This window comes from Choristoneura fumiferana, chromosome 3, assembly GCF_025370935.1.
Source record: "Choristoneura fumiferana chromosome 3, NRCan_CFum_1, whole genome shotgun sequence".
Classification (NCBI taxonomy): domain Eukaryota; kingdom Metazoa; phylum Arthropoda; class Insecta; order Lepidoptera; family Tortricidae; genus Choristoneura; species Choristoneura fumiferana.
The window spans coordinates 21,935,106-21,958,878 of record NC_133474.1 but is presented as its reverse complement, the minus strand read 5'-3'; the positions used below and the strand labels follow the sequence as shown (position 1 = coordinate 21,958,878).

At 48.0% G+C, this 23,773-nt stretch overlaps 1 protein-coding gene across 1 annotated transcript in view; it reads right to left on the bottom strand.

The window, feature by feature from the left end:
* The window catches only part of tweek (transmembrane protein KIAA1109 homolog tweek), a 72,269-nt gene that overhangs the window by 29,196 nt on the left and 19,300 nt on the right, over nucleotides 1-23,773 (bottom strand). The window contains 31 exon segments of the mRNA XM_074084997.1: nucleotides 64-143; nucleotides 493-609; nucleotides 1,856-2,012; nucleotides 3,567-3,674; nucleotides 4,778-4,882; nucleotides 5,270-5,487; nucleotides 5,876-5,975; nucleotides 6,522-6,662; nucleotides 7,196-7,318; nucleotides 8,276-8,424; nucleotides 8,427-8,541; nucleotides 8,807-8,953; nucleotides 9,660-9,827; nucleotides 9,953-10,068; nucleotides 10,312-10,693; nucleotides 10,765-11,205; nucleotides 11,305-11,478; nucleotides 12,213-12,410; nucleotides 12,484-12,726; nucleotides 13,390-13,573; nucleotides 13,840-14,007; nucleotides 15,121-15,255; nucleotides 16,167-16,386; nucleotides 17,791-17,905; nucleotides 17,907-18,016; nucleotides 18,468-18,597; nucleotides 19,417-19,625; nucleotides 20,232-20,396; nucleotides 21,105-21,282; nucleotides 21,569-21,714; nucleotides 23,010-23,099. Coding sequence (XP_073941098.1) covers nucleotides 64-143; nucleotides 493-609; nucleotides 1,856-2,012; nucleotides 3,567-3,674; nucleotides 4,778-4,882; nucleotides 5,270-5,487; nucleotides 5,876-5,975; nucleotides 6,522-6,662; nucleotides 7,196-7,318; nucleotides 8,276-8,424; nucleotides 8,427-8,541; nucleotides 8,807-8,953; nucleotides 9,660-9,827; nucleotides 9,953-10,068; nucleotides 10,312-10,693; nucleotides 10,765-11,205; nucleotides 11,305-11,478; nucleotides 12,213-12,410; nucleotides 12,484-12,726; nucleotides 13,390-13,573; nucleotides 13,840-14,007; nucleotides 15,121-15,255; nucleotides 16,167-16,386; nucleotides 17,791-17,905; nucleotides 17,907-18,016; nucleotides 18,468-18,597; nucleotides 19,417-19,625; nucleotides 20,232-20,396; nucleotides 21,105-21,282; nucleotides 21,569-21,714; nucleotides 23,010-23,099 — 5,132 coding nt within the window.

The following is a 23,773-nucleotide window of genomic DNA, read 5'->3' as shown; positions in this document are numbered from 1 at the left end:
TATTTCCGGCGCTTTAGCTCTGCGTATCGCTTACTCAAAGCAATACGCGGTATGTTGACTTACTTGTGAATCTTTGCTGTTGTCGGCCTCATCGTCCGGATCACTTTCGAAGTCCATCTTGAAGTGATCCTCTTCTTCGAACCCTGCGAAAACAGTAACAATTAGTATTCAGAACCACAGAATAAAAAGAAAAAAATTAGTCACTTAATTTTAAGAAAAAAAACACTGTTTATTTATTTGTCAATAAAAATTACAGCAATACAGTTAAAACACCAATGCGCTGTAAAATTCAAATTATAAAAAAGGCACACAAAAAGACACAAAATTACATACAAAAAAAAACTAATCAGGGATTTTTGAAAGTCGTCTTCGTCGCTTCCCTAAAACGGCAGAACACCGCACCCTCCGGCCAGAAGTCGGAGTTATATTTTTATTTTTAGCCTGTGTATGTGTCGTCGTTGTTTTATGGATATGTTTTTCTTTCTTTCTTACCAGTGAGCATGGTGAGAGTGTGTCCGAGCGCGGACAGCTGCTTGCCGACGTTAACGTCGAGGTGAATGTCGACGCCCTCCATCTGCCACGCCACGTTCAGGAACCACTTCGCGTTCTCTGTTGGACAACACACACAAACTTACTTAGTACCGTAATCTATTAAAAACTATGAAAAAAACTACTTCGCCCATAGAATAACAGCTACTAGAAGCACAGGGAAGAAGGTTCCAAGTTACAGGCTGGCTAAAACGAAAAAGTCGTTCCTGAGAAATTGCATACGTTTTTACAATAAAATTCCAAAAAATATAACTGATCAAACAGATACAAAATTTTAAACTACTGACAAGAATGGTTACATATTTGAATATCGAAAATTAAAATACCTATGGTTAAAATGTTGATGTTCAAAATATCGAAAATTAAAATATCGATTGTATCACAATATCGAAAGTTGTTATACTTATGAACAATATGTCTAAGATTGAAATGTCAATTGATTAAAATATCGAATAAGTAAAAATGTCGATAGCCAATATAATCTAAATTGTAAATGTCAACATAATTTGAATGTCGAAAATTAAAATATCGTACATACAAATCTGCTTTATTTATTGCTCCTTTTTCTTAATAGCATTTATTTTACATAATCTAGTCATTTTTAGCACTCGCCGGCCGCTGCCGCTGGCTCGTGCGTTGTTGTGGTCACAGTTCTAACCTAACCAAACTAAATATTTATGGTAATTCATGTTCAATAGGTTAGGTTAGGTCAGTACTGCGTCAAGGCGCGAAGCGCCTCAACTGAGCGGAATAGGAGCTCCGCGAAGCGGAGCCCCGTCGACCCCGTCACGTGATAGTTCATACATAGGATATTCGATACTCTGTACTTGGATATTTTGGACTTCGATATTTATATCTTTCGATGTCACTTTTGTAGATAAATATATTTTCGATATATTGGACGTAGGTTATCTAACCATTCGACAATATAAACTTTCGTTATGTTAAGTTTCGATATTTCGATACAGCCGATATTTTAATTTTCGATATTTTGAACATCAACATTTTACCCGTAGATATTTTAACATTCGATATTCAAATATTATGTAACCGTCAAGAATACATTAATATCTAAGGCGTATTATAAAATTAATGATTATATCATGGACAGGGATAGGTATTTGGAAATGAATCCGATCCGCATAGGCGATCACGTACGCATAAACTCCAATCTATGCGAAATACTTACTCACAGCTCTCACAGCACTTATTATTTATTATTGATATCTGTAAAATTATGGAAATAAACCAAACATGACGGAACTTCCGAGTGTTGGAGCCACGTTTAACGCATATCAGTGTGTACCGTTGTGCTTAGCGGCGCTGGTCCGGCTGCAGACCTCGTAGGTGCCCTCGGACACGCAGCAGAAGTTGACGGCCTGCTGGTCGGGCTCCGGCTTCCAGTCGTCCAGCGACGTCTCGAAGTCGTCCGCGAACCGCAGGCAGAGCCCCACGAAGCGCCCCTGCACGCACAACATGATATAGTGTACTTAAAGACAACCGGCCAAGAGCGTGTCGGACACGCCCGAAATAGGGTTCCCGTAGCCATTACGAAAAGATTAAGTAATATTTTTCTAAGAATTTCGTATTTTGTACGGTTTAGGTATATTTTATACCTTAGGCTGCTATTTACTCTTAAACTACTAATAATTCTTAATAAAACTTAACCGTTATAGTTTTCCTTGTAAGTTTGATATACTTACTACCATCCTGAATTTATTCAAATTTTTCGAAAAATTGTTTTAGCAACCCCCTAATGGTTTAAAAAAACCTATCCAACGATAGCCCCACTGAGAAAAAAAAATCACCCCGACTTTACGTCTATGGGAGGTACTCTAAAAAAAAATATTTTGAATTTTTTTATTGAACCATTTTGTCGGCATAGTTTACATATATATTCGTGCAAAATTACAGCTTTCTAGCATTGATAGTACCTGAGCAAAGCCGCGGACGGACAGACAGACAGACATACAGGCATGGCGAAACTATAAGGGTTCCGTTTTTGCCATTTTGGCTATGGAACCCTAAAAAGTCGTACCTCAAAATCGATTATTTTTCTGAGTGCACTTTGTATAATTACTCCAAGGATCAATTTTGTTGACGTATCGATTTGAATAGACGAGATTTTTGTCAAAGTAGTGACGATGTCACAATAATTTTAGTATTTTATACCGATCCTGTCGAAATACCAAGAAAAAAGTAACCTATGTTTTATACTACATGTCCACCAAATCCAAAAACTCTCGTGGGAACCCAAAAATTGCATCGTGAATTGCATTAACGTTGCATAAAAAACTCGCGCCGAATTTCATGTTTCTAATCTCAGAGGCTGAACCTTTGTGCAGTTTTTTTTCGCACACCGCTCCACTAACTTGCACACCAGTTGAGCTACCTAAGGCCCGGAATACACATGCCAGTAGCTTGCACATTTCCGTACAAGTGGCTCGCACGCTTGCTTCATATTTGTATGAAGTACGTGCGCCAGCTGCAGGCACAAAAATGTGCAAGCTGCGGGAATATGTAAAGAAAGAATGAATGATTTATTTTGGCTCCATAAGTACCTAAGACAAACTACTCAAAATCATAAGAGCCGAAAACGTCCAGCACTAAAACTACCGGTCTTGTGTCGCATCCACCGCGATCCCGCGATCTTAACCCAACGCTCTAGAGCTACCGACAGCTCGTCTGCAGCCATTCGAGAAACCCATCGGCCATCAGTCCTTGCCCCGCCATTGCCACTTCAGTTTGCAATTCTTCGATATGTCGGTACCTTTCTAGATATCATCACTGCATGCAGAGAAACGAGCTAGTTTGAGTGACTTTGAGTGAGCAACTAGCAAAACTAGCACTAAAACTATGTTACTTGGTGACACGAGAGGATACCAAAAAGGGTCTGTGTTGCCGCACATTATGTGCAGTAACGCTGGTTTTCTGTGGAGCTCAAACGTTAAATATATGTATATGTATTCCGGGCCTAATAGCCCTAAAGCTGTTATACCACCTTTCTGCTAGCATACCTTACTGACGAGACTGCCCGACGAGCAAGCAGAGATGCTGGTGCTCTCCAGAGTGACCACGACGGCTCCGCGGGACTCCGGCTCGTACCCGCCGCGGCCCCATGTCGCCTGCACACATTTGCAATACAATGACACTTTACAGAACACCCACACATATAGTAAGCAAGTAAAACAGCTATACCGGGTGTGGCCTGTAATACGAGCATATAATTAAAACATAGAGCATACTCGTCACCCTGAACAACATTAGTTCAGCGATATATTAAATATAATGACCCGGATAACTCACGTCTTAACTCACTGGTGGCCAGTTTGTCGATGCCAGACGATTTAAGACCGTGGAGTTATCCGGGTCATTATATTTAATATGAAGAGTCTTCACGGTTGTTCAAAGCATTAGTATTCAGCGACTTTTAAAAATAATTAGTTTTTTAATTTTTATTACACTTATACGTTTATTCGAAGAAACAATGTAAAGCAAAATGCTTGATGTTTGTAGGGTGTCAGTTGTGTTCTAGGATGACATTGATAGCAATATTTAATTTGTACGAAAAAAGAAAAATTCAAAGACTCCATTATTTTTAAAAGTCGCTGAACTAATGTTGTTCAGATTGACGAGGACGATCTATGTTTTAATTTTTTGCTCGTATTAAAGGCCACACCCGGTATAGAGATACGCGCACATTTACATATGAAAATCAAATGTAGAGTAAAAAACCGGGCACGTATCTGAATATCGAAAATTGAAATATACCTAACCTACTTTCGATATTTTGACCGTCGACTTTTTAACATTAGATATATTAATTTTCGATATTCAGATACGTCCCCAAAAAACCACTGGAATAAAAAAGAATCGCTTTGCGCGTCTCCTAGGACATATTTCAGACGACCGGATAGCGAAGTGGTTTTGACTACAAAGCTTGAGGCCTCGAGTTCGATCCTCGGTCGAGGTAAGTATTTGTTGGTGTTAAATATTCCGTCATACAATAAAATACAAAGACTCTTTATTGTACGCCAGAAATAGTAAACGATACAGAAAAACAGGTACACAGAGAGAAAATTACAAGGTAAGCAATAAGCGGCCTTATCGCTTAAGAGCGATCTCTTCCAGGCAACCTATATTTATAATACACAGTCTTAAGAAATTGAGAGTATAAACAAAATTCACATTCAGACAGGTGGTCCATTTGGTACGGATAAAAACTTACCATAGGTGGCTGGTTGAGCGGCAGGCATATGCCGATGTCATCGACGTTTAACTGCAAGAACAGGGTGCTGACGTGCGGCGTCGTTATTTGAGACGTCAGTTGGACCTGTACAAAATTAATATATTAGAAAGGCGTTTTTATACATTCAAATTTAATTATTAAATCGGGTTGTTAGTGACGTGCTCTCATTAGGGTTCAATATTGTTTTTTTTTGTACCTCACACATGTCACGTAGTTTTCATATGTTGCGCAAACTTAACAATGGACACAAGTCATTCTTTTGCAATACAATACAATGTAAGATGACTGGACTAGGGTTCGTAAAATGTAAGCAAAATTCATTGAAGTGCTAGGACCTTCATATTTGTCATACATCATTTCAATAAATTTTTCTCGTATTTTACGATCCCTGAAGATGACAGATAACCGTGAGTAAACCAAAATAAAATTTGCGGTTGTACCCCATATACAAAAAAGCTTGTAAAGGCTCACCTTTTCAAAGACCTGCTGCGTCGCCGCGAGCACCTCCTTATTCAGATTGAGCCTCTTCTCGTTCCAGTACTCGTACGCATTCTTATAGTTGAGCCAGACAAGGATGGCGCGGTCGATGGCGACCGGCTGGATGTAGATCAGCGGTCGCTTCAGAGTTATGAGTACTACCTCTTTGTCTTCGCCGCTGACCATCTCATCTTGGAAAGCGTTGCGCATGCCTGAGAAGGATAGTCAGTTATGTTTTTTTTAATCACATCATCATCATCTTTCAGCCTATATACGTCCCACTGCTGGACGTCCCACAGGCCTTCACTCAGAATGAGAGGGCTTCAGGGTTCCTCACGATGTTATCCTACACCGTAAAGCTCGTGGCAAATTTCAAATTTAATTTCGTTCATTAATTTATAAAAAACTCAGAGGTGCGAGCCGGAGTTTGAACCAACAATCCTCTGCTTGAGAGGCCATAGGCCAAACCACTAAGCCAACACGGCTTTTGCACTAGACGAACACGGCTTTTAATCACACTTTATGTTAAACGAAAACGGTTTTAATGTGTCTGGTGAATGAATCAGGATAAACTAAAACTAAACAAATCAAAAGTCTCACTAATTCTTGTGTTGAAAAATGCGTATTGCTGGAACTCAGGCTCCGCCTCCTCAAACATTGCGTTTCGGATCAGCTGTCCGAGGCTCAGGTTGAGATCCACCTACACGGTAGCAAATAAAGCATTATAGGTATGTATACACCATAAAATAATCATTCCAAGACACAATTCTATTAAAAAAATACTTTATAAAGCATAAATATAAATAAATAGCCTTGAAAAAAAGTCAAGTTTATTTACTGCAGAATTAGATTTGAAGTAGCTTTAGAATAGACAAATATTCGATTGAGTTGGAAAATAAGTACTGTAATAACTAGCTAATTTATATTCATACAAAATTAATGGGGAGCATCATGTTTTGACAGGTTACAAAAAGTGCGTCAGTTCTGATAGAACTCGGAAATTCTCACAGATAAAAATAGCCTAGTTTACATGGGACGCCAGTCGCCACAACTGTCTAATCGCCGCCACCAATCCTGGCCACAAGTCGCGACCAATGGCTCGAGTCGACGCGACAGTACTAAATAGACTACTCGGGCCCAGTTTCTCGAATCCTAAAAGTCTAACAAATTTAATGAAAATGAAATAAAACACTAATATTTCTTATACGTTTCGTTTTTTCGATCAATTTACGAGGCAAAGAGTTACCTGCGCCCGCGCAAACAGTCGCAACGAGTGCGTGGCGGCGGGCTGAACGTTCTGAACTCTATTGGACAGCTCGAACTCCACGCAGCCTGTCTCCAGCCGCACCGCGGAGTTGCTCGGCGTTGTGGCTGTCAGCTGGATGCGCTGCGGGACCGTATATACATAAGGTGTCTGAAAATCGCACTGGACCGCATCAGATCATAGATAACGCATGGTACGAAACGTGATTGATTACACACGGCGGTACGCGTTTGTACATAATCGCACAACAAAATTAATCTTACATTCATCCTACGGTGCCTCCCGGGATCATGTAATGGACCTTTGTGCTACTAATTTCATGTTGACATCCCATACTTTTGTCGAGGAAGTCATAGTGAAATTTATTATTAAAAGGTTCCAGCCTAGTACGAAAATCAATTTGTTTTCCAGTACACAGCACACCGGTCAGCAAGGTAAACTTGCGGTTCAAATAAACCTCTTTAAGCGAATTCTTGCTGTAAAAAAGGTCAATAAAATGAGAAAGACAAAACTCTTAGCAAAATATCAGGATGTTAAAAGATCAATTTACATCGCTATAAGAGCATAGTCATTCATTATAGAAACAAAAGTAACTAAACAATCTTCAAAAGCACTTTAAATGAACAATGGAAAGTATAGCAAATCAAATTACATACCTTCATCCTAATAATCAGCGAAAACAATATCCTATTCAGCGCAGAGGTTGATGCTTCTTCTTCATTCCACAGCGGGACGGGCTTTTCTCCTCCATACACTTTTTGTACGACTTCATTCACTTCCTGTAAGAGAAAAATAAATTTTCTTATAAAAAAAATACTTTTGACTTTTAAAATTCTCACTCCTTTAAACATTGCAACGAAACTCAATTATAAACTTGAAACATTACACTAATGTGAAACACTCGCTACCTGCGGTGCCATAAGTCAACAGCTCGGTAGGGACAGAAACGTGTATACATTACAATACAATACAATACAAAGACTCTTTATTGTACACCAGACATAGTAAGCGATACAGAAAACAGATACACAGAGAAAAAATTACAAGGTAAGCAATAGGCGGCCTTATCGCTTAAGAGCGATCTCTTCCACGCAACCTTTTATACAGAAAGAAGGAAGGTGTATGTGTCACTCAAAGATATTTTTTGTCGAAGATTTGTTTTTCGGGTGTTCTAGACGAAATTCCGTTTTCTCCGTTGGGGGAGAAAAGTCCTCGAGTGGCGACCACGAACCAGAAGACGAAGCGTTGGCAGGCCTCCCACCCGGTGGATGCAAGTGGCGTGTTGTCGTTCATTGTGGCGTTCTAAGGGGGAGGCCTTTGTCCAGCAGTGGACGTCTTCCGGCTGATGATGATGATGATGATGATGATGATGATGATGACGAGACGAAATTCGAACTCGCACCTCAGCTGGCTATACGTGCCAAGATGTCCTGCCAACTAACTAACACGCTGGGGAACTCGACCTACCATCCGAAAATCCTATCTTATGTATTTATCATGAAAATATAGACTTACTGCCAATATTTAGCGAAGAAAAAAACAATACAATTGAAACATGAATTCCTGTTCATTTTTTTGACAAATAATACATATAAACCCATTTCACGCAGCTACAAGTTACAATTTACAAACCGTAGTCTCTTTTCAATGCATACTGTTAAACAAAGACTACCGCCTGTAAATTATAACTTGTACCTTCGTGTAATAGGGCACTAGTAGGGTGGTGTCAGCCTCACCTTCATAAAGACTTTCTGCACGAACACCAGATGGTTCAGCAGATCCGTAGACAGCGTATGCTCGAACAGGCCTATGTCTGCGGTGGCGGAGAGGTACCGTCCAGCGCGGAGCACGACGCCTGGCGCGGCGGGGGCGGGGGGGGCGGGGGCGGGGGCGGGGGGGCGGTAGCGGGGGGCGCGTCCGGCGCGCCCTCTAGCACACGCGCCGCCACGTGCGCCGCCGGCAGCGCCACCATCGCCGACGCGGGGATGTTGGCTTCCGATACCTATGATATGTTTTTAGTGGAGTAATTTAGGAGTAAAGTATGTATGTATGTAAACTCTTTATTGTACTAAATAAGTAAACAAGCACAATCGACAAACATTGAGATATAATGTACCAAGGCGAACTTATCCCTATAAGGGATCTCTACTAGCCAACATTCAGTTAGGGACAGTCAAGAAGTAAGGTTAAGTTAAGATACATTGTCCCGTGTAGGAGTTTCAGTATTTGAATTAGCTTCCGAGTATTTGAGCTGGTGCCGCAGTTACCTGCAGCTTGGTCACGAAGCTGAGCGAGTGGTGCGGCAGGTCGACGGTGAAGTGCGCCTTGCGGCCGGTCACTCCCGCGCTGTGCACATGCTCCATCTTGTACGACGCTTGCAGCGACGGCAGCAGCGCTGCGGTCACGCTCAGGCTCTGAGGGAAACGTAATAGTCAAGGGCGAGTCGGACTCGTACATGAATTCTCTTTTCTCTCATTTTTTTTTAATTTTACTTTTGCCCGTTTTATTGTTATAATTATTACTTTTTTTTTGTTAATATACTAAATCTAACTAAGACCTGGCAGTACTGTAGGAGTATATAGAGGGGTGTCGGCTGAAAAACTGCTGTTTGGCGTCGCTCCCGTGGCCTATTGTCACAATTATAAACTTTTATTTTGTATGAAACCTTATTTAATGTGTTTTGTGGCAATAAATGTTTTTTCTTTCTTTCTTCTGGGTTATTTACCTTGAATTCTTGTTTCGTCGGATTCTTGCTTGTTTTGTTGTTGCACAACAGGACACGACTTCGATTGCCTAGTAATCGATTAGATTCATATTTTTAAGGAAACAGCATACATTTCCAGGAAAAATACCACTTTAGGCCTCAATAATATGAATAAAGCCACGACATTTCCATATTTTTTTTTTTAACTGAAAAATTCCCTCTAAATCGAAACAAGAATCCGGCGAATCGGGAACTGATCCTTTGTAGCATCGCAGCATTTTCACTACGAAGTATAGCGTTATCCTTTGTTATGGGTAGAGTCATTCACGATGACGCGTGCCGTAGTTCTTATTACAATGACATTAATGTCTAATTTTGACAAAATCACGCGTCTTCGTGGATAGCACTAGGTATACCTGTAGCACGACGGAGAAGTGCACCCGTGGCGCGGGCAGGAGGGGGGCGGCTTGCGGGCGCGGCGGGGGCGCGGGCGCCGGGCCCGGCCCCGGGCTGCCCTCGTCCTCCTCCGGCTCTGCGCCCGCGCCGCGCGACAGGCGGGACGACGTGCGCGTCACGCCTAGTTCCTGCGACACACAGACGGTTAGCACGCACTGGGATTAAACGTGAGTGGTTTTGCAAACCGTTTCTTTTTTAACCAGTACTTTGAAGAAAGATGGCGCTAATAAGGCAGGTCCCCCCCCCTACACACCTGCAGCGTGGAGGACAGCTGGCGGCTGGAGCGCGTCATGACGCCGTGCAGCGCCACGGGGTGCTGCGGCAGGTCCCCCCCCCCTACACACCTGCAGCGTGGAGGACAGCTGGCGGCTGGAGCGCGTCATGACGCCGTGCAGCGCCACGGGGTGCTGCGGCAGGTCCCCCCCCCTACACACCTGCAGCGTGGAGGACAGCTGGCGGCTGGAGCGCGTCATGACGCCGTGCAGCGCCACGGGGTGCTGCGGCAGGTCCCCCCCCCCTACACACCTGCAGCGTGGAGGACAGCTGGCGGCTGGAGCGCGTCATGACGCCGTGCAGCGCCACGGGGTGCTGCGGCAGGTCCCCCCCCCCTACACACCTGCAGCGTGGAGGACAGCTGGCGGCTGGAGCGCGTCATGACGCCGTGCAGCGCCACGGGGTGCTGCGGCAGGTCCCCCCCCCTACACACCTGCAGCGTGGAGGACAGCTGGCGGCTGGAGCGCGTCATGACGCCGTGCAGCGCCACGGGGTGCTGCGGCAGGTCCCCCCCCCTACACACCTGCAGCGTGGAGGACAGCTGGCGGCTGGAGCGCGTCATGACGCCGTGCAGCGCCACGGGGTGCTGCGGCAGGTCCCCCCCCCTACACACCTGCAGCGTGGAGGACAGCTGGCGGCTGGAGCGCGTCATGACGCCGTGCAGCGCCACGGGGTGCTGCGGCAGGTCCCCCCCCCTACACACCTGCAGCGTGGAGGACAGCTGGCGGCTGGAGCGCGTCATGACGCCGTGCAGCGCCACGGGGTGCTGCGGCAGGTCCCCCCCCTACACACCTGCAGCGTGGAGGACAGCTGGCGGCTGGAGCGCGTCATGACGCCGTGCAGCGCCACGGGGTGCTGCGGCAGGTCCCCCCCCCTACACACCTGCAGCGTGGAGGACAGCTGGCGGCTGGAGCGCGTCATGACGCCGTGCAGCGCCACGGGGTGCTGCGGCAGGTCCCCCCCCCTACACACCTGCAGCGTGGAGGACAGCTGGCGGCTGGAGCGCGTCATGACGCCGTGCAGCGCCACGGGGTGCTGCGGCAGGTCCCCCCCCCTACACACCTGCAGCGTGGAGGACAGCTGGCGGCTGGAGCGCGTCATGACGCCGTGCAGCGCCACGGGGTGCTGCGGCAGGTCCCCCCCCCTACACACCTGCAGCGTGGAGGACAGCTGGCGGCTGGAGCGCGTCATGACGCCGTGCAGCGCCACGGGGTGCTGCGGCAGGTCCCCCCCCTACACACCTGCAGCGTGGAGGACAGCTGGCGGCTGGAGCGCGTCATGACGCCGTGCAGCGCCACGGGGTGCTGCGGCAGGTCCCCCCCCCCTACACACCTGCAGCGTGGAGGACAGCTGGCGGCTGGAGCGCGTCATGACGCCGTGCAGCGCCACGGGGTGCTGCGGCAGGTCCCCCCCCCTACACACCTGCAGCGTGGAGGACAGCTGGCGGCTGGAGCGCGTCATGACGCCGTGCAGCGCCACGGGGTGCTGCGGCAGGTCCCCCCCCCCCTACACACCTGCAGCGTGGAGGACAGCTGGCGGCTGGAGCGCGTCATGACGCCGTGCAGCGCCACGGGGTGCTGCGGCAGGTCCCCCCCCCTACACACCTGCAGCGTGGAGGACAGCTGGCGGCTGGAGCGCGTCATGACGCCGTGCAGCGCCACGGGGTGCTGCGGCAGGTCCCCCCCCCCTACACACCTGCAGCGTGGAGGACAGCTGGCGGCTGGAGCGCGTCATGACGCCGTGCAGCGCCACGGGGTGCTGCGGCAGGTCCCCCCCCCCCTACACACCTGCAGCGTGGAGGACAGCTGGCGGCTGGAGCGCGTCATGACGCCGTGCAGCGCCACGGGGTGCTGCGGCAGGTCCCCCCCCCCTACACACCTGCAGCGTGGAGGACAGCTGGCGGCTGGAGCGCGTCATGACGCCGTGCAGCGCCACGGGGTGCTGCGGCAGGTCCCCCCCCCCTACACACCTGCAGCGTGGAGGACAGCTGGCGGCTGGAGCGCGTCATGACGCCGTGCAGCGCCACGGGGTGCTGCGGCAGGTCCCCCCCCCCTACACACCTGCAGCGTGGAGGACAGCTGGCGGCTGGAGCGCGTCATGACGCCGTGCAGCGCCACGGGGTGCTGCGGCAGGTCCCCCCCCTACACACCTGCAGCGTGGAGGACAGCTGGCGGCTGGAGCGCGTCATGACGCCGTGCAGCGCCACGGGGTGCTGCGGCAGGTCCCCCCCCCCTACACACCTGCAGCGTGGAGGACAGCTGGCGGCTGGAGCGCGTCATGACGCCGTGCAGCGCCACGGGGTGCTGCGGCAGGTCCCCCCCCCTACACACCTGCAGCGTGGAGGACAGCTGGCGGCTGGAGCGCGTCATGACGCCGTGCAGCGCCACGGGGTGCTGCGGCAGGTCCCCCCCCCTACACACCTGCAGCGTGGAGGACAGCTGGCGGCTGGAGCGCGTCATGACGCCGTGCAGCGCCACGGGGTGCTGCGGCAGGTCCCCCCCCCCTACACACCTGCAGCGTGGAGGACAGCTGGCGGCTGGAGCGCGTCATGACGCCGTGCAGCGCCACGGGGTGCTGCGGCAGGTCCCCCCCCCTACACACCTGCAGCGTGGAGGACAGCTGGCGGCTGGAGCGCGTCATGACGCCGTGCAGCGCCACGGGGTGCTGCGGCAGGTCCCCCCCCCTACACACCTGCAGCGTGGAGGACAGCTGGCGGCTGGAGCGCGTCATGACGCCGTGCAGCGCCACGGGGTGCTGCGGCAGGTCCCCCCCCCCTACACACCTGCAGCGTGGAGGACAGCTGGCGGCTGGAGCGCGTCATGACGCCGTGCAGCGCCACGGGGTGCTGCGGCAGGTCCCCCCCCCCTACACACCTGCAGCGTGGAGGACAGCTGGCGGCTGGAGCGCGTCATGACGCCGTGCAGCGCCACGGGGTGCTGCGGCAGGTCCCCCCCCCCTACACACCTGCAGCGTGGAGGACAGCTGGCGGCTGGAGCGCGTCATGACGCCGTGCAGCGCCACGGGGTGCTGCGGCAGGTCCCCCCCCCCTACACACCTGCAGCGTGGAGGACAGCTGGCGGCTGGAGCGCGTCATGACGCCGTGCAGCGCCACGGGGTGCTGCGGCAGGTCCCCCCCCCCTACACACCTGCAGCGTGGAGGACAGCTGGCGGCTGGAGCGCGTCATGACGCCGTGCAGCGCCACGGGGTGCTGCGGCAGGTCCCCCCCCCCTACACACCTGCAGCGTGGAGGACAGCTGGCGGCTGGAGCGCGTCATGACGCCGTGCAGCGCCACGGGGTGCTGCGGCAGGTCCCCCCCCTACACACCTGCAGCGTGGAGGACAGCTGGCGGCTGGAGCGCGTCATGACGCCGTGCAGCGCCACGGGGTGCTGCGGCAGGTCCCCCCCCCCTACACACCTGCAGCGTGGAGGACAGCTGGCGGCTGGAGCGCGTCATGACGCCGTGCAGCGCCACGGGGTGCTGCGGCAGGTCGACCCGCACGGCGCCCACGCTGACGAGCGCGGCGGCGCCCTCCCCCCCGCGCCCCGCCTCCCACGAGTACAGCGCCTGCGACTTGCCCACAGACACGCGGACCACCGTCCTGCAACACAATTATTTAATGATAGTCCTTAATAAACTAGTTAAACTGTACATTAACATCAAAACACGTGATGAACAGCTTCATTTTGCAATCAAATACAGCTGTACTCCAGCGTAATACTTGAAAGACCTCTACAGCTTGTCGAGTAGCCGATTTGAGGTTACGATATCCAGGCTACATAGATCCCTAATCTGAATGACTGTAGTGGCCACACTGCAGCGACGTTATCTCCGCCTCCAGCTGCAGACAGCACGCACACTACTCACTGGTGGTGGGGGGCGCCCCCCTCCAGCAGCACGATCATGCTGCGGCCCACGTTGCCGGTGAGCGACCACTGCCGCGCGCGCGACGCCGACAGCGACGCCTGCAGCGACGTTATCTCCGCCTCCAGCTTCAGACCGGACAGCGAGGCCAGTAGCCTGGTGCGATGGATCCTGCAACACGTCAATCAGACATTACCATACAATGAGGGCTATCGTTTTTTGTCTCACTAGATGGCGCACTGTTGCGTGAGGATGGGATGGATACACCTTAAAACCGTACCATAAAATATCGAGCATGCCCATATGCGAAAGACAAAACTGTCTCAACACAGACATTCATTGCCCCGGAACGCATATTTGCCATAATACATTGCAAAATATTCATTATTCACGTAGCTACTATGAGATTTGACATTTCGGAGACTCACGCTACACTAGCAATTCATACGCGATACCTCATTCCATACAGTCCACTTTCCTCTCGGCACACTGTGTCAACGATAGCTGCGGGTGTGTGGGTGTCGTAAAAGACGACTAAGAAACCTGATGCAAGAGCGAGCTCTGCAGTGTGAAAAGCCGTCCAAAGAAAGAAAGGTTCCACGCCCACTTATCACGGGTGTACAAATCAACGCACGTACAAAGAGCTCCTGGCGATATACCTGCGCAGTGAGCGTAGCACGGACCAAATTGGTGGCGGAACAGTGGGGGACGCGGGAGGGGGCGTAGGAGCGCGCGCTCGGCCGTCTCGCCATTGGTTTGTTAGTTGAGAGATGCGCAAACGCCCCTCCACTAGCCACCCAGAGCTCTTTTTACGTGCGTTGACTTGTAGCGACGTAGAAGACCATCAGGTGGGTGGAAACATTTAGGCCGCATCTTCTCATAGCATCAGTAGCCATAAGTTTAAACTCAAGTCTCATCATCATCATCAGCCGAAAGACGTCCACTGCTGAACAAAGACCTCCCTCTTAGAACCACAATGAACGACAACTCGCCACTTGCATCCACCGGTTGACCACAACTCTCACGCCGTCATTAGTTCACCTAGTGTGACGCCTGCCAACGCTTCGTCTTCCGGTTTGCAGTCGCCACTCAAGGGCTTTTCTTCCCCAATGGTTACCTATCTATTCTTCGAGCTATGTGACCAGCCTTTTGTGTCAACTTGCATAATAAACTGTGTCTGCTTGCATAAACTCAACACTGATGTTTATACAAAAAAAAACCTTCAAGATCAAATAGTGAAGCGAGCATTCCGATGCTAGCGTTAAGAAATCGCTTGGAGTTTACCTCGCCAGTCCGACGACAACGATGCCCATCCCGGCGGCGCTGGAGGAGGAATTGCTGGTGTTCTGCTCTCTGGAGCTCGGTCGCGCCGTGCGCCCCGTTCGGTACTGTTCGGGGAGCTCCGTCGTCACGGAGAACCTAAGGGTACACGGTTCAGTAACGCTAGGGTTTCTTACAAAAGTGACATCACTCATGCCTATACTCAACGCCGTATATAGATTCCAAAAAAAACTACTCAAAAGTTTTGCATCACTAAGTTTTAACTTTTATAAATAACATACAAAAGTAATTTATTTATGTATAATTGTAAAGTTAAAATTAAAGTAGAAAAAGTTCAGTTTACAATTGTAATACTACAGGTTTTAACAACATTTGGACACTATTAAACATTAAACATATTTACACAATTATTTTCTTTCGAAATTCATCATCATCATCATCCCAGCCTATATTCGTCCCACTGCTGGGCACAGGCCTCCTCTCAGAACAAGAGGGCTTGAGCCATAGTTCCCACGCGGGCCCAGTGCGGATTGGGAACTTCACACGCACTATTGAATTGCTTCGCAGGTTTGTGCAGGTTTCCTCACGATGTTTTCCTTCACCGCAAAGCTCGTGGTAAAATGTAATTCCGCACATGAATTTCGAAAAACTCAGAGGTGCGAGCCGGGGTTTGAACCCACGACCCTCTGTTTGAGAGGCGATAGGTCAAACCACTAGGCCACCATGGCTTTTACAAACCACTAGGCCACCATGGCTTTTAAAATTATTTCTTTTAAATTCGAAAATGGAAGTTCGTACCGTCCCTCTCACTCTCATATTAAATGATATAGGCGTCAGCGGGACGAAGGGAAAGGCGAAGGGAGGAGGGGGAATGGGAGGTACCGCTACAGGGACGAGGTCCTGAAAGACCTTTTGGACATCGGGGTCGAAGACTGGCAAGAAGAAGGGTCACTGAGCGATAGTAGTAAGTAAGTAAGTCAGTAGGACGGCGCGATACAAAGTTCTAATTTTGCACTTCGTAGTACTATAGAGCCTGTACAGCACGTTACCTGTGTGTGATGGTATGCGCGTCGGGCATGTCCGCGTACAGTCGCAGCAGCGAGTACACAGTCTGCCAGCAGCGCGGCGCCAGCGAGCCATCCGCCGGCGCCGGTGACGTCATCAGTAACCGCGTCCGCGCCGCCGCCGCCGCCGCTTCCGCCTCCGCGCTGCCAGAGCTCGGGACACCACCGAAAGGCGTGTGCGCGCCCTCGTTGAGGGAGCTGTAGCCTGGTAATGAAGACTTGCCTTCTAAAAGAATTCGTTCATGTTACAAATGTGAATGTGTAAACCTGTAATAGTACATTGTGTTTTAAGGGCGGTAAATAAGGAATTACGAACGAGAGTCTATTAGAAGCCCGAAGTCGAAAAAGAAGAATCGAATGAGTCGATGTCCGTAATTCTAGTACCGCCCGTGCGACATACAATGTTTTTCATCACATTTGCGAGTAAAATTGTATATTTGTAAAAGAAAAACTAATGTTTTTTCAAAAATTGCCGATACCGCTGACTGCGCTATTGCCACCTCCCCCCCGCAGCATGTGCCCGACGTTGCAGGCGCTGCAGCACACCATGCAGTATCAAACTCATTTACCGACCTTGGGCTTCATTGTACGGGCAACTCATTTACCGACCACGGGTTTCATGACAAGCACATTACGGTCGAGGGTTTTATTTGAGGGGTTGCAACCAAGGTACCCTGCATGTTACGACACTGTTTACGATCATTCTCAGTTTTAAATCTACCACAGTGCTCTATATTTCTACAAATTTTAATCAAAAAAACCACAAAGAAAGAAATATTTGTTACAAAAAAAAATGGTTACGTGTGGCATTATGGTTAGGTTTGGTGTTGTAGTGTAAATTGTACAAAAAATTGTAAGGGCAATTCTCAACATGAAGTTAGACCTACTTTATACGTTATGTGAAGACCTTGGAACAGCTTGGAAACTCAATGATCTAGATAATAAGGCCGCGTCATGCGTAACCTGCCTTTTTATTTATTGTATTATAACCAAGTTAACATCCACGTCTAAACTCACCCATCTTCCCCCCGATATTTCCTCCTGATATCCCCTGAGTGGACCTCAGCTTCTGCGCGAAGCTTTGCGGCCGGGGGTTGCCAGTAAGCTTGTGCTGGCTCAAACACTGTTGCAGTCAGCTCGAGTCAGAGTGAGGGTACAAAACTCCCATTTGGGATCCAAGATTGCATGCTGGCTCTCCTTGTCCAGAGAAGACCCTCATCATCATCATGATATTAGCCGTAGAACTTTCGCCGTTGGACATGGCCTCCCCCATATACCTCCAGTTGCTTCGATTGGAACCGGTCTACATACACTGTGAACCCGCGGCTTTAATCAGGTCATCCATCTATCTCGTAGAAGACCCCCATTAAGGTTTAAAGGAACATGCTACTCACCCAACTTACCTTTGACGCTCTCCCAGTGGACTTTAGCTTCTGCGCGAAGCTTTGCGGCCTGGAGTTGCCATTATGCTTGGGCTGGCTCAAAGACTGCGGCAGTCAGCTCGAAAGTCAGGGTGGGGGTGCGAAACTCCCATTAGGGATCCAGGACAGCATATTTTCCATGTCCAGAGAAGACCCTAAGGTTCACTAAGGAACATGCTGTAACTTACCCAACCTTCCTTTGACGCTCTTCCCAGTTGACCTCAGCTTCTGCGCGAAGCTCTGCGGCCTGGACTTGCCGGTCAGCTTGTGCTGGCTCACGGACTGCGGCACGGCCAGCTCGGGGGGTGGGGGTCGGGGTGGGGGTGCGGAGCTCCCACTTGGGGTCCAGGACGGCGTACTGGCTTTCTTTGTCCAGGGAGGACACACTCACTAAGTTCTCGCGGAAGTCTGAAACTAAATAATTTAATTGGTGAGATCGGTTATTTGCAGCCTAAGAATCCTGACTGCTAACGCGCTGGCAATCACACGCGCGTTTACCTTCTCTGTCTTCCATTTTATACATATAAATAGATAAAAATGTGATTACGATTGCGACCGTACAGTCACCAGCACCAATATTCGACACAAGAAAGCGTGTATAAATATCTGATAGTGATACTACTCCTATTTCTGGACCGTTGCAAAACAAATACTGAAGTTTCAAAATTTATTCTAAATTTTCTGTATCATTGTAATAAATTACGATCACTTGCGTTTAATATCCACTAGAGATCATGAAACAACCATCATTAATTGACAGGGTATGTCCACGTTATGCAATCTCTCAAAACCCCTCACTCTATCCGAGTTCTGAAGAGAACACACTACAAGGCATACTCCTGCAAGGTGTAGACAAGGAACGTACCGGAGTCGGCAGCGTGTTTGCTCTGTCGGTGCGATATCTTGGTCTGCGTGCGGAGCTCCGTCTGTGTGTCTTTCACATTCTGGTACATATTGCTGATCTGGTGCAGCAGCCGAAGCAATGGCATATTCACCTGCAAACAGACACATGTGACATGAGCATTCGGACAGTCTCCAAATCAAGAGTTCTTAATCAGGGGGGCACGACCGCCCCAGGGGCCATAGAGAGATGGCAAGGTTGCGGAATTAGTCATTTTCGAAAGACGGCGGCATTTCACTTCTGTTCCAAAACGGAGCATCATAAGTCGCTTCTAAAGAAATATAAAATATCTATTTAAAAAATGAATGTTAATTCCTTATATTCGCAAGATTATGACCAATTAGTGTGAAAATATTATTTCGGGAAGTATAAGAGCTACTCTTATAGCACAACCAATAAGTCTTTAACCTAACCCCTTGTTTTACTATCCATTGATCAAATTTATTTGACGGATAAATGTGACGCCGTCTCTGTTTGTTCGAATAGTCGGAGACGGCATCAATGGGTAGTGAAACAGCCTCTAAGTCTATAAACTCAAGTACTGCCTTTTCGCAACGTAACGTTTGGCAACCTGCTTCATTTCGCAACTTTTCATTTCGCAAACTGTAAAACTGTAAATATTTCAGGATTTATTTCAGGGCCATCGTGTAAAACCCTTTAGGTTAGGTTAGGTTAGTTTTATAAAAATCCTGAAATATTTACAGTTTCAGAAATATTAAACAGTTGGGAAATGAAAAGTTGCGAAATGAAACAGGTTGCCAAACGTTATTCGCCGAAACATTAGTAAACCATATAAACTCTCTATGTCAGTAACCATTTAAAATGACCACACACTGTGTAATATTGCCCCTGTCTGTTAACACGATCTGAGTTACAGTCGGCCTTTTTTTTCCTTGTAGGTATAATTCCGAACCTGTTGTGATATGAACCGTATGCTGATATTGAAGTTGAGCATGGTGCTGATATGTTTCTTGAGCTGTCCCCGCGAGATGTAGAGCACGTTCTGTCGCTGTATGAGGTCGTCGACCGCCATGTCGGCCACTTTCTTGAGGTCTACGTCGATGGAGACCTTCTCGCAGAGGAAGGCGGGCGTCTCCGATGGTATGTCGACGTGTGGGTGCCCTGGGTTCAAAATTGGATAAAACTGTAATGAATGAACTACAAATTTTTACTGTTGCGTATCTAGTATCATAACTTGTAAGTCATAATGTATGCATGTAAACTCTTTATTGTACGAAATAATAAATGTACGTATGTATGTACGTAATCAAGCAATCAAATCAGCCAACATCCACCCATTGCTGAGTTTTGGTATACACAGGGTGATCAATCCAAATGGGTCAGTAGGGAGAAGTCAGAAACTATGAGAGATAGCGAAATCTGTTCTTAAAAACCATGGCTTCGATTTTAGATTTAATAAAAATGGCGTTCATTTTTTTTTTATTTAACTCATATACATAACCAGGAATCAACCCTGGTCAAAATCTCTGTAAACTATAATATATTTATAAATTCTGCACATTTTATCGTTCTTATGAGAGAGAGAGAGAGAGAGAGAGAGAAACATTTTACAAGCTTTTATTTACCTTGCAATGTGTGTATGTATGTATAATGTATGTCACGGTCTATTCTTCGCATATGAGGAAGGCCTACATCTAACAGTGGACGTCCTACCGCTGATATGATGACAATGATGATGATGAAGTAGTAGTAAACTAGTTAAGTTACCTTTCCCCTTGGCGCTGTGTCGTCGGTCGCGCGCGCCGAGCTCGCTGACGACGATGTCGATGCGGAACATGTCCATCCACGCCAGCAGCGACAGCTTGGAGCCGAGAGACTCCAGCGCCGGCGACGCGCCGCCCTCGCCCGCGCCGCCCGCGCCCTTCGACTCCCCTGGGTGACCACACATCAAATCAAATCCAAACATTTACCCCTTCATTTTATGAACACCCTGTTTCACCATCTATTGATAAAATTTAATTGACGGATAAATGTGATGCCGTCTCTGTTTATTTTGTTCAAATAGACGGAGACGGCATCACATTTATCCGTCAAGTAAAATTAATCAATGAGTGGTGAAAAAACCCCTTATTCTGCAATTCCTTTACCCACTTATTTATTCTGCAATACATTCATATTTATATTACCAGCGCACCAGCGCATAAATGTGATTATAGCCTTTATAATTACAAATAAAATAACTTGACATATTTTATTAACCCTTTATAAGCCCATTTATTGGAGCATACTACCACAGAATCAAAAGCAGCTATCGAATACATAACTGGCAAAGAATATTTTTAAAGCTAGTCGTATTTTCAATAATTATAATGGAAATTGTGACGTATTACGAAAGCAATAAGGTTCAGTTTCCAACTCAATGCAAGTTGTCGCTAAATCGCCTCTGCCTTATTAAGGGTTAACTAATTATCTATTGATGATATTACTGGAAAATAAAATTACTGTCGTACTTTAATAAAATACATATATGCCCTCGTATCGTCAAATATCATATTTGTGGCCGCATATCGCTTCGCGCTATCCTCATAACCAGTACCAGCGTTTTTCTGCCGGTTTTTGCAAGTCGGCAGCGACACTGACCTTGAGCCACCTGGTGGGGGGACACGCCCAGCGCAGAAAGGAAGGGCTGGAACACGAGGTGCGCGTCCAGCAGCATCAGCGAGCCCTGCAGCGGGTACAGGCTGCAGGCCGGCAGCGACGCCGCCATCGGACGGGGGTTCATCTTTGGGTGGATCATCGGCTTCTTGTTCTTCGACTCCTGAGGCAATACATTCAATATCTAAAAGTCATTACTAGAGCAACGCTGCGTGACGCAGGGCTTTGTTATATTGAAACAGCACGCCGCGTGAACGTCAACGTTGTGCAAAGGCGCCTGTTAGCGAAGGTCTTTAAAAGACCTTTAGGGGTAGCAATACTCAGGAGTATTTGATATTAATTTCAGCTTGACGCCTCCGCGCGTTCATGAGAAAAAGGGTCTTGCCAGACGGACAACGAGACAATCCTATTAGGGTTCCGTTTATTTTTTAAGGTAAAAATCCACTTACCACTTTGATGGGCTCCTGCTTGGCCATCCACTGGTACAGATCTTCGCGCGCGCGGTCGTTCTTGATGTTCTCGTCGCTGCCGTGCGGCGAATACAGCGACGGGTTCGAACCCACGGCCGGCAGGTCCTCCTTCAGGGTGCCGTAATCTGACACACACACTATGCTATACAATAACACTGCTTACTTAAGCCTCGTATTTATAAACATTTTGTTGAGCAACATTGTTGAATCAACGTGTTGCTGAGCTGAGTCACGTTGCCGTGTTGCCGCTTGGTGCGAGAAAACTCAGCAACACGTTGCTCAACAAAATGTTTACCTTGAATAAAGAGGCTTTAGACGCTATTTCACGGGTCGATAAACTTCCTGCATTAGTGCTCGTAGAAAAGACAGTCTTAGTTACAAGCATTAGTGATAGTTTCATCTTTGGGCTATACAATCCCCACAGCTGACCACAGGCCACCGCTCAGAAAGAGAGGGCTAGAGCTCTTCCTCGGACTGTTTGAACTCATCATCATCATGTCAGCCGAAAGACGTCCACTGCTGGACATAGGCCTCCCCCAAGGCTCTCCACTCAGACCGGTCTTGTGCTTTCCGCATCCACCGCGATCCCGCGATCTTAACCAAGTCGTCGCTCCATCTTGTTGGAGGCCTACCGACAGCTCGTCTCCCGGTCCACGGACGCCATTCGAGAACCTTCTGGCCCCATCGGCCATCAGTCCTGCGAGCAATGTGCCCCGCCCACTGCCACTTCAGTTTCGCAATTCTTCGGGCTATGTCGGTAACCTTAGTTCTACTGCGGATATCATCATTTCTAATTCTATCCCGCAGAGAAACCCCGAGCATAGCCCTCTCCATAGCCCTCTGTTTGAACTGTTTCGCAGCAAAAGCTCATTGTAAATTTGAAATTTATTTCCGCACATTCCAAAACAGAGGTTCAAAACCGGACTCGAAACTACAATCTGTATGAGAGGCCATACGTCAAACCACTAGGAAGCTGCGGATTAGCGATTATTTACGCGAGCGGAATTATATTTGTCTGTGACCCGGCCACAATAATTCGCTACCAATGCAGCGGCAAGCGATTTGCTAATAATGCGTATGTTGCTTTTAACTAAACGGCTGGGCTGTGCTCGTCTCAACCGTGCAATGACCAGATGTTTCGCTAACCCGCCGCCTGTGTCGTACACTCGTAGCCAGACTCTTATAAGCGCTTACGGTGAAGGAAGCTGGCCCATTTTGTTCGAAGCTCACACCATGACTGCTGCATTCTTAGAGCGCTGGAACTTTACTGACCCGTAAGGGAATGGACTAACAGCAAAGAGCTATCAAAACCACACAAAACACGAACAAAGGGCTTCAACGAGTTTGAAGCCAATGATACATAACAAATACTTGTCTAAATGTTCAATGTGTCAACGTGTACCCCGTGGTATGTACTTACTGGCGATAGCGTCGTCGTGGAAGGGGGGCTTCCGCGTGGAGAAGGGCAGCGAGGGGAACGCCAGGCTCGCGCGGCCGCCCGCCGCGCGCACTACAATGTGGGGAGTGGGGGCGGTGAGCGAGCGATACGTGCCGTTACGACAAATACACTAAAACCTCATTTGGTGCGAGCGCCCCAAACTTCGCATAATTGTCGCAAGTCATAATGTAGCGTTTGTCAGAATTATTGTTTGTCATAAATTTTTTTCATCTGAACTGACAATTTTTCTGAAAATCTATAGTCCTCCTACAGAAAACGGAAGGTTAGGTTAGGTTTGTTTTAACTATAGTTCATTATTGGATTCAGAAAAAAATGGTTATGACAAACAATACATTCTGACTTTCAACAATTATGCGAGGTGATATGGACCCGGTGTGGAAACATCATGCGAGTTGCGGTACAAGCTCGACGATGATCAATCTTTTATAAATTCATTTCAGCCCCTCAATGGAACGAAATTAGCATGATATTTCTTGACCGCGTCTACGTTTTATGTCAAACACTAGAGGTAAGTACTTAGCAAAATCTGTCGGTTAAAATTTGCTCAAAAATAACCCTCATTATTCTAGTTATTTACAATATGTCGGTCAACGAAGAACATTATTATTTTACTAAAACAGTGTAAAACTACGTGTTTAAAAAAAACTAAATACCAATCAGATGTATATTAGCATGATATTTCGTCAGTAATAACGGAACTATATCAACTCAAACGTGCATGCCAA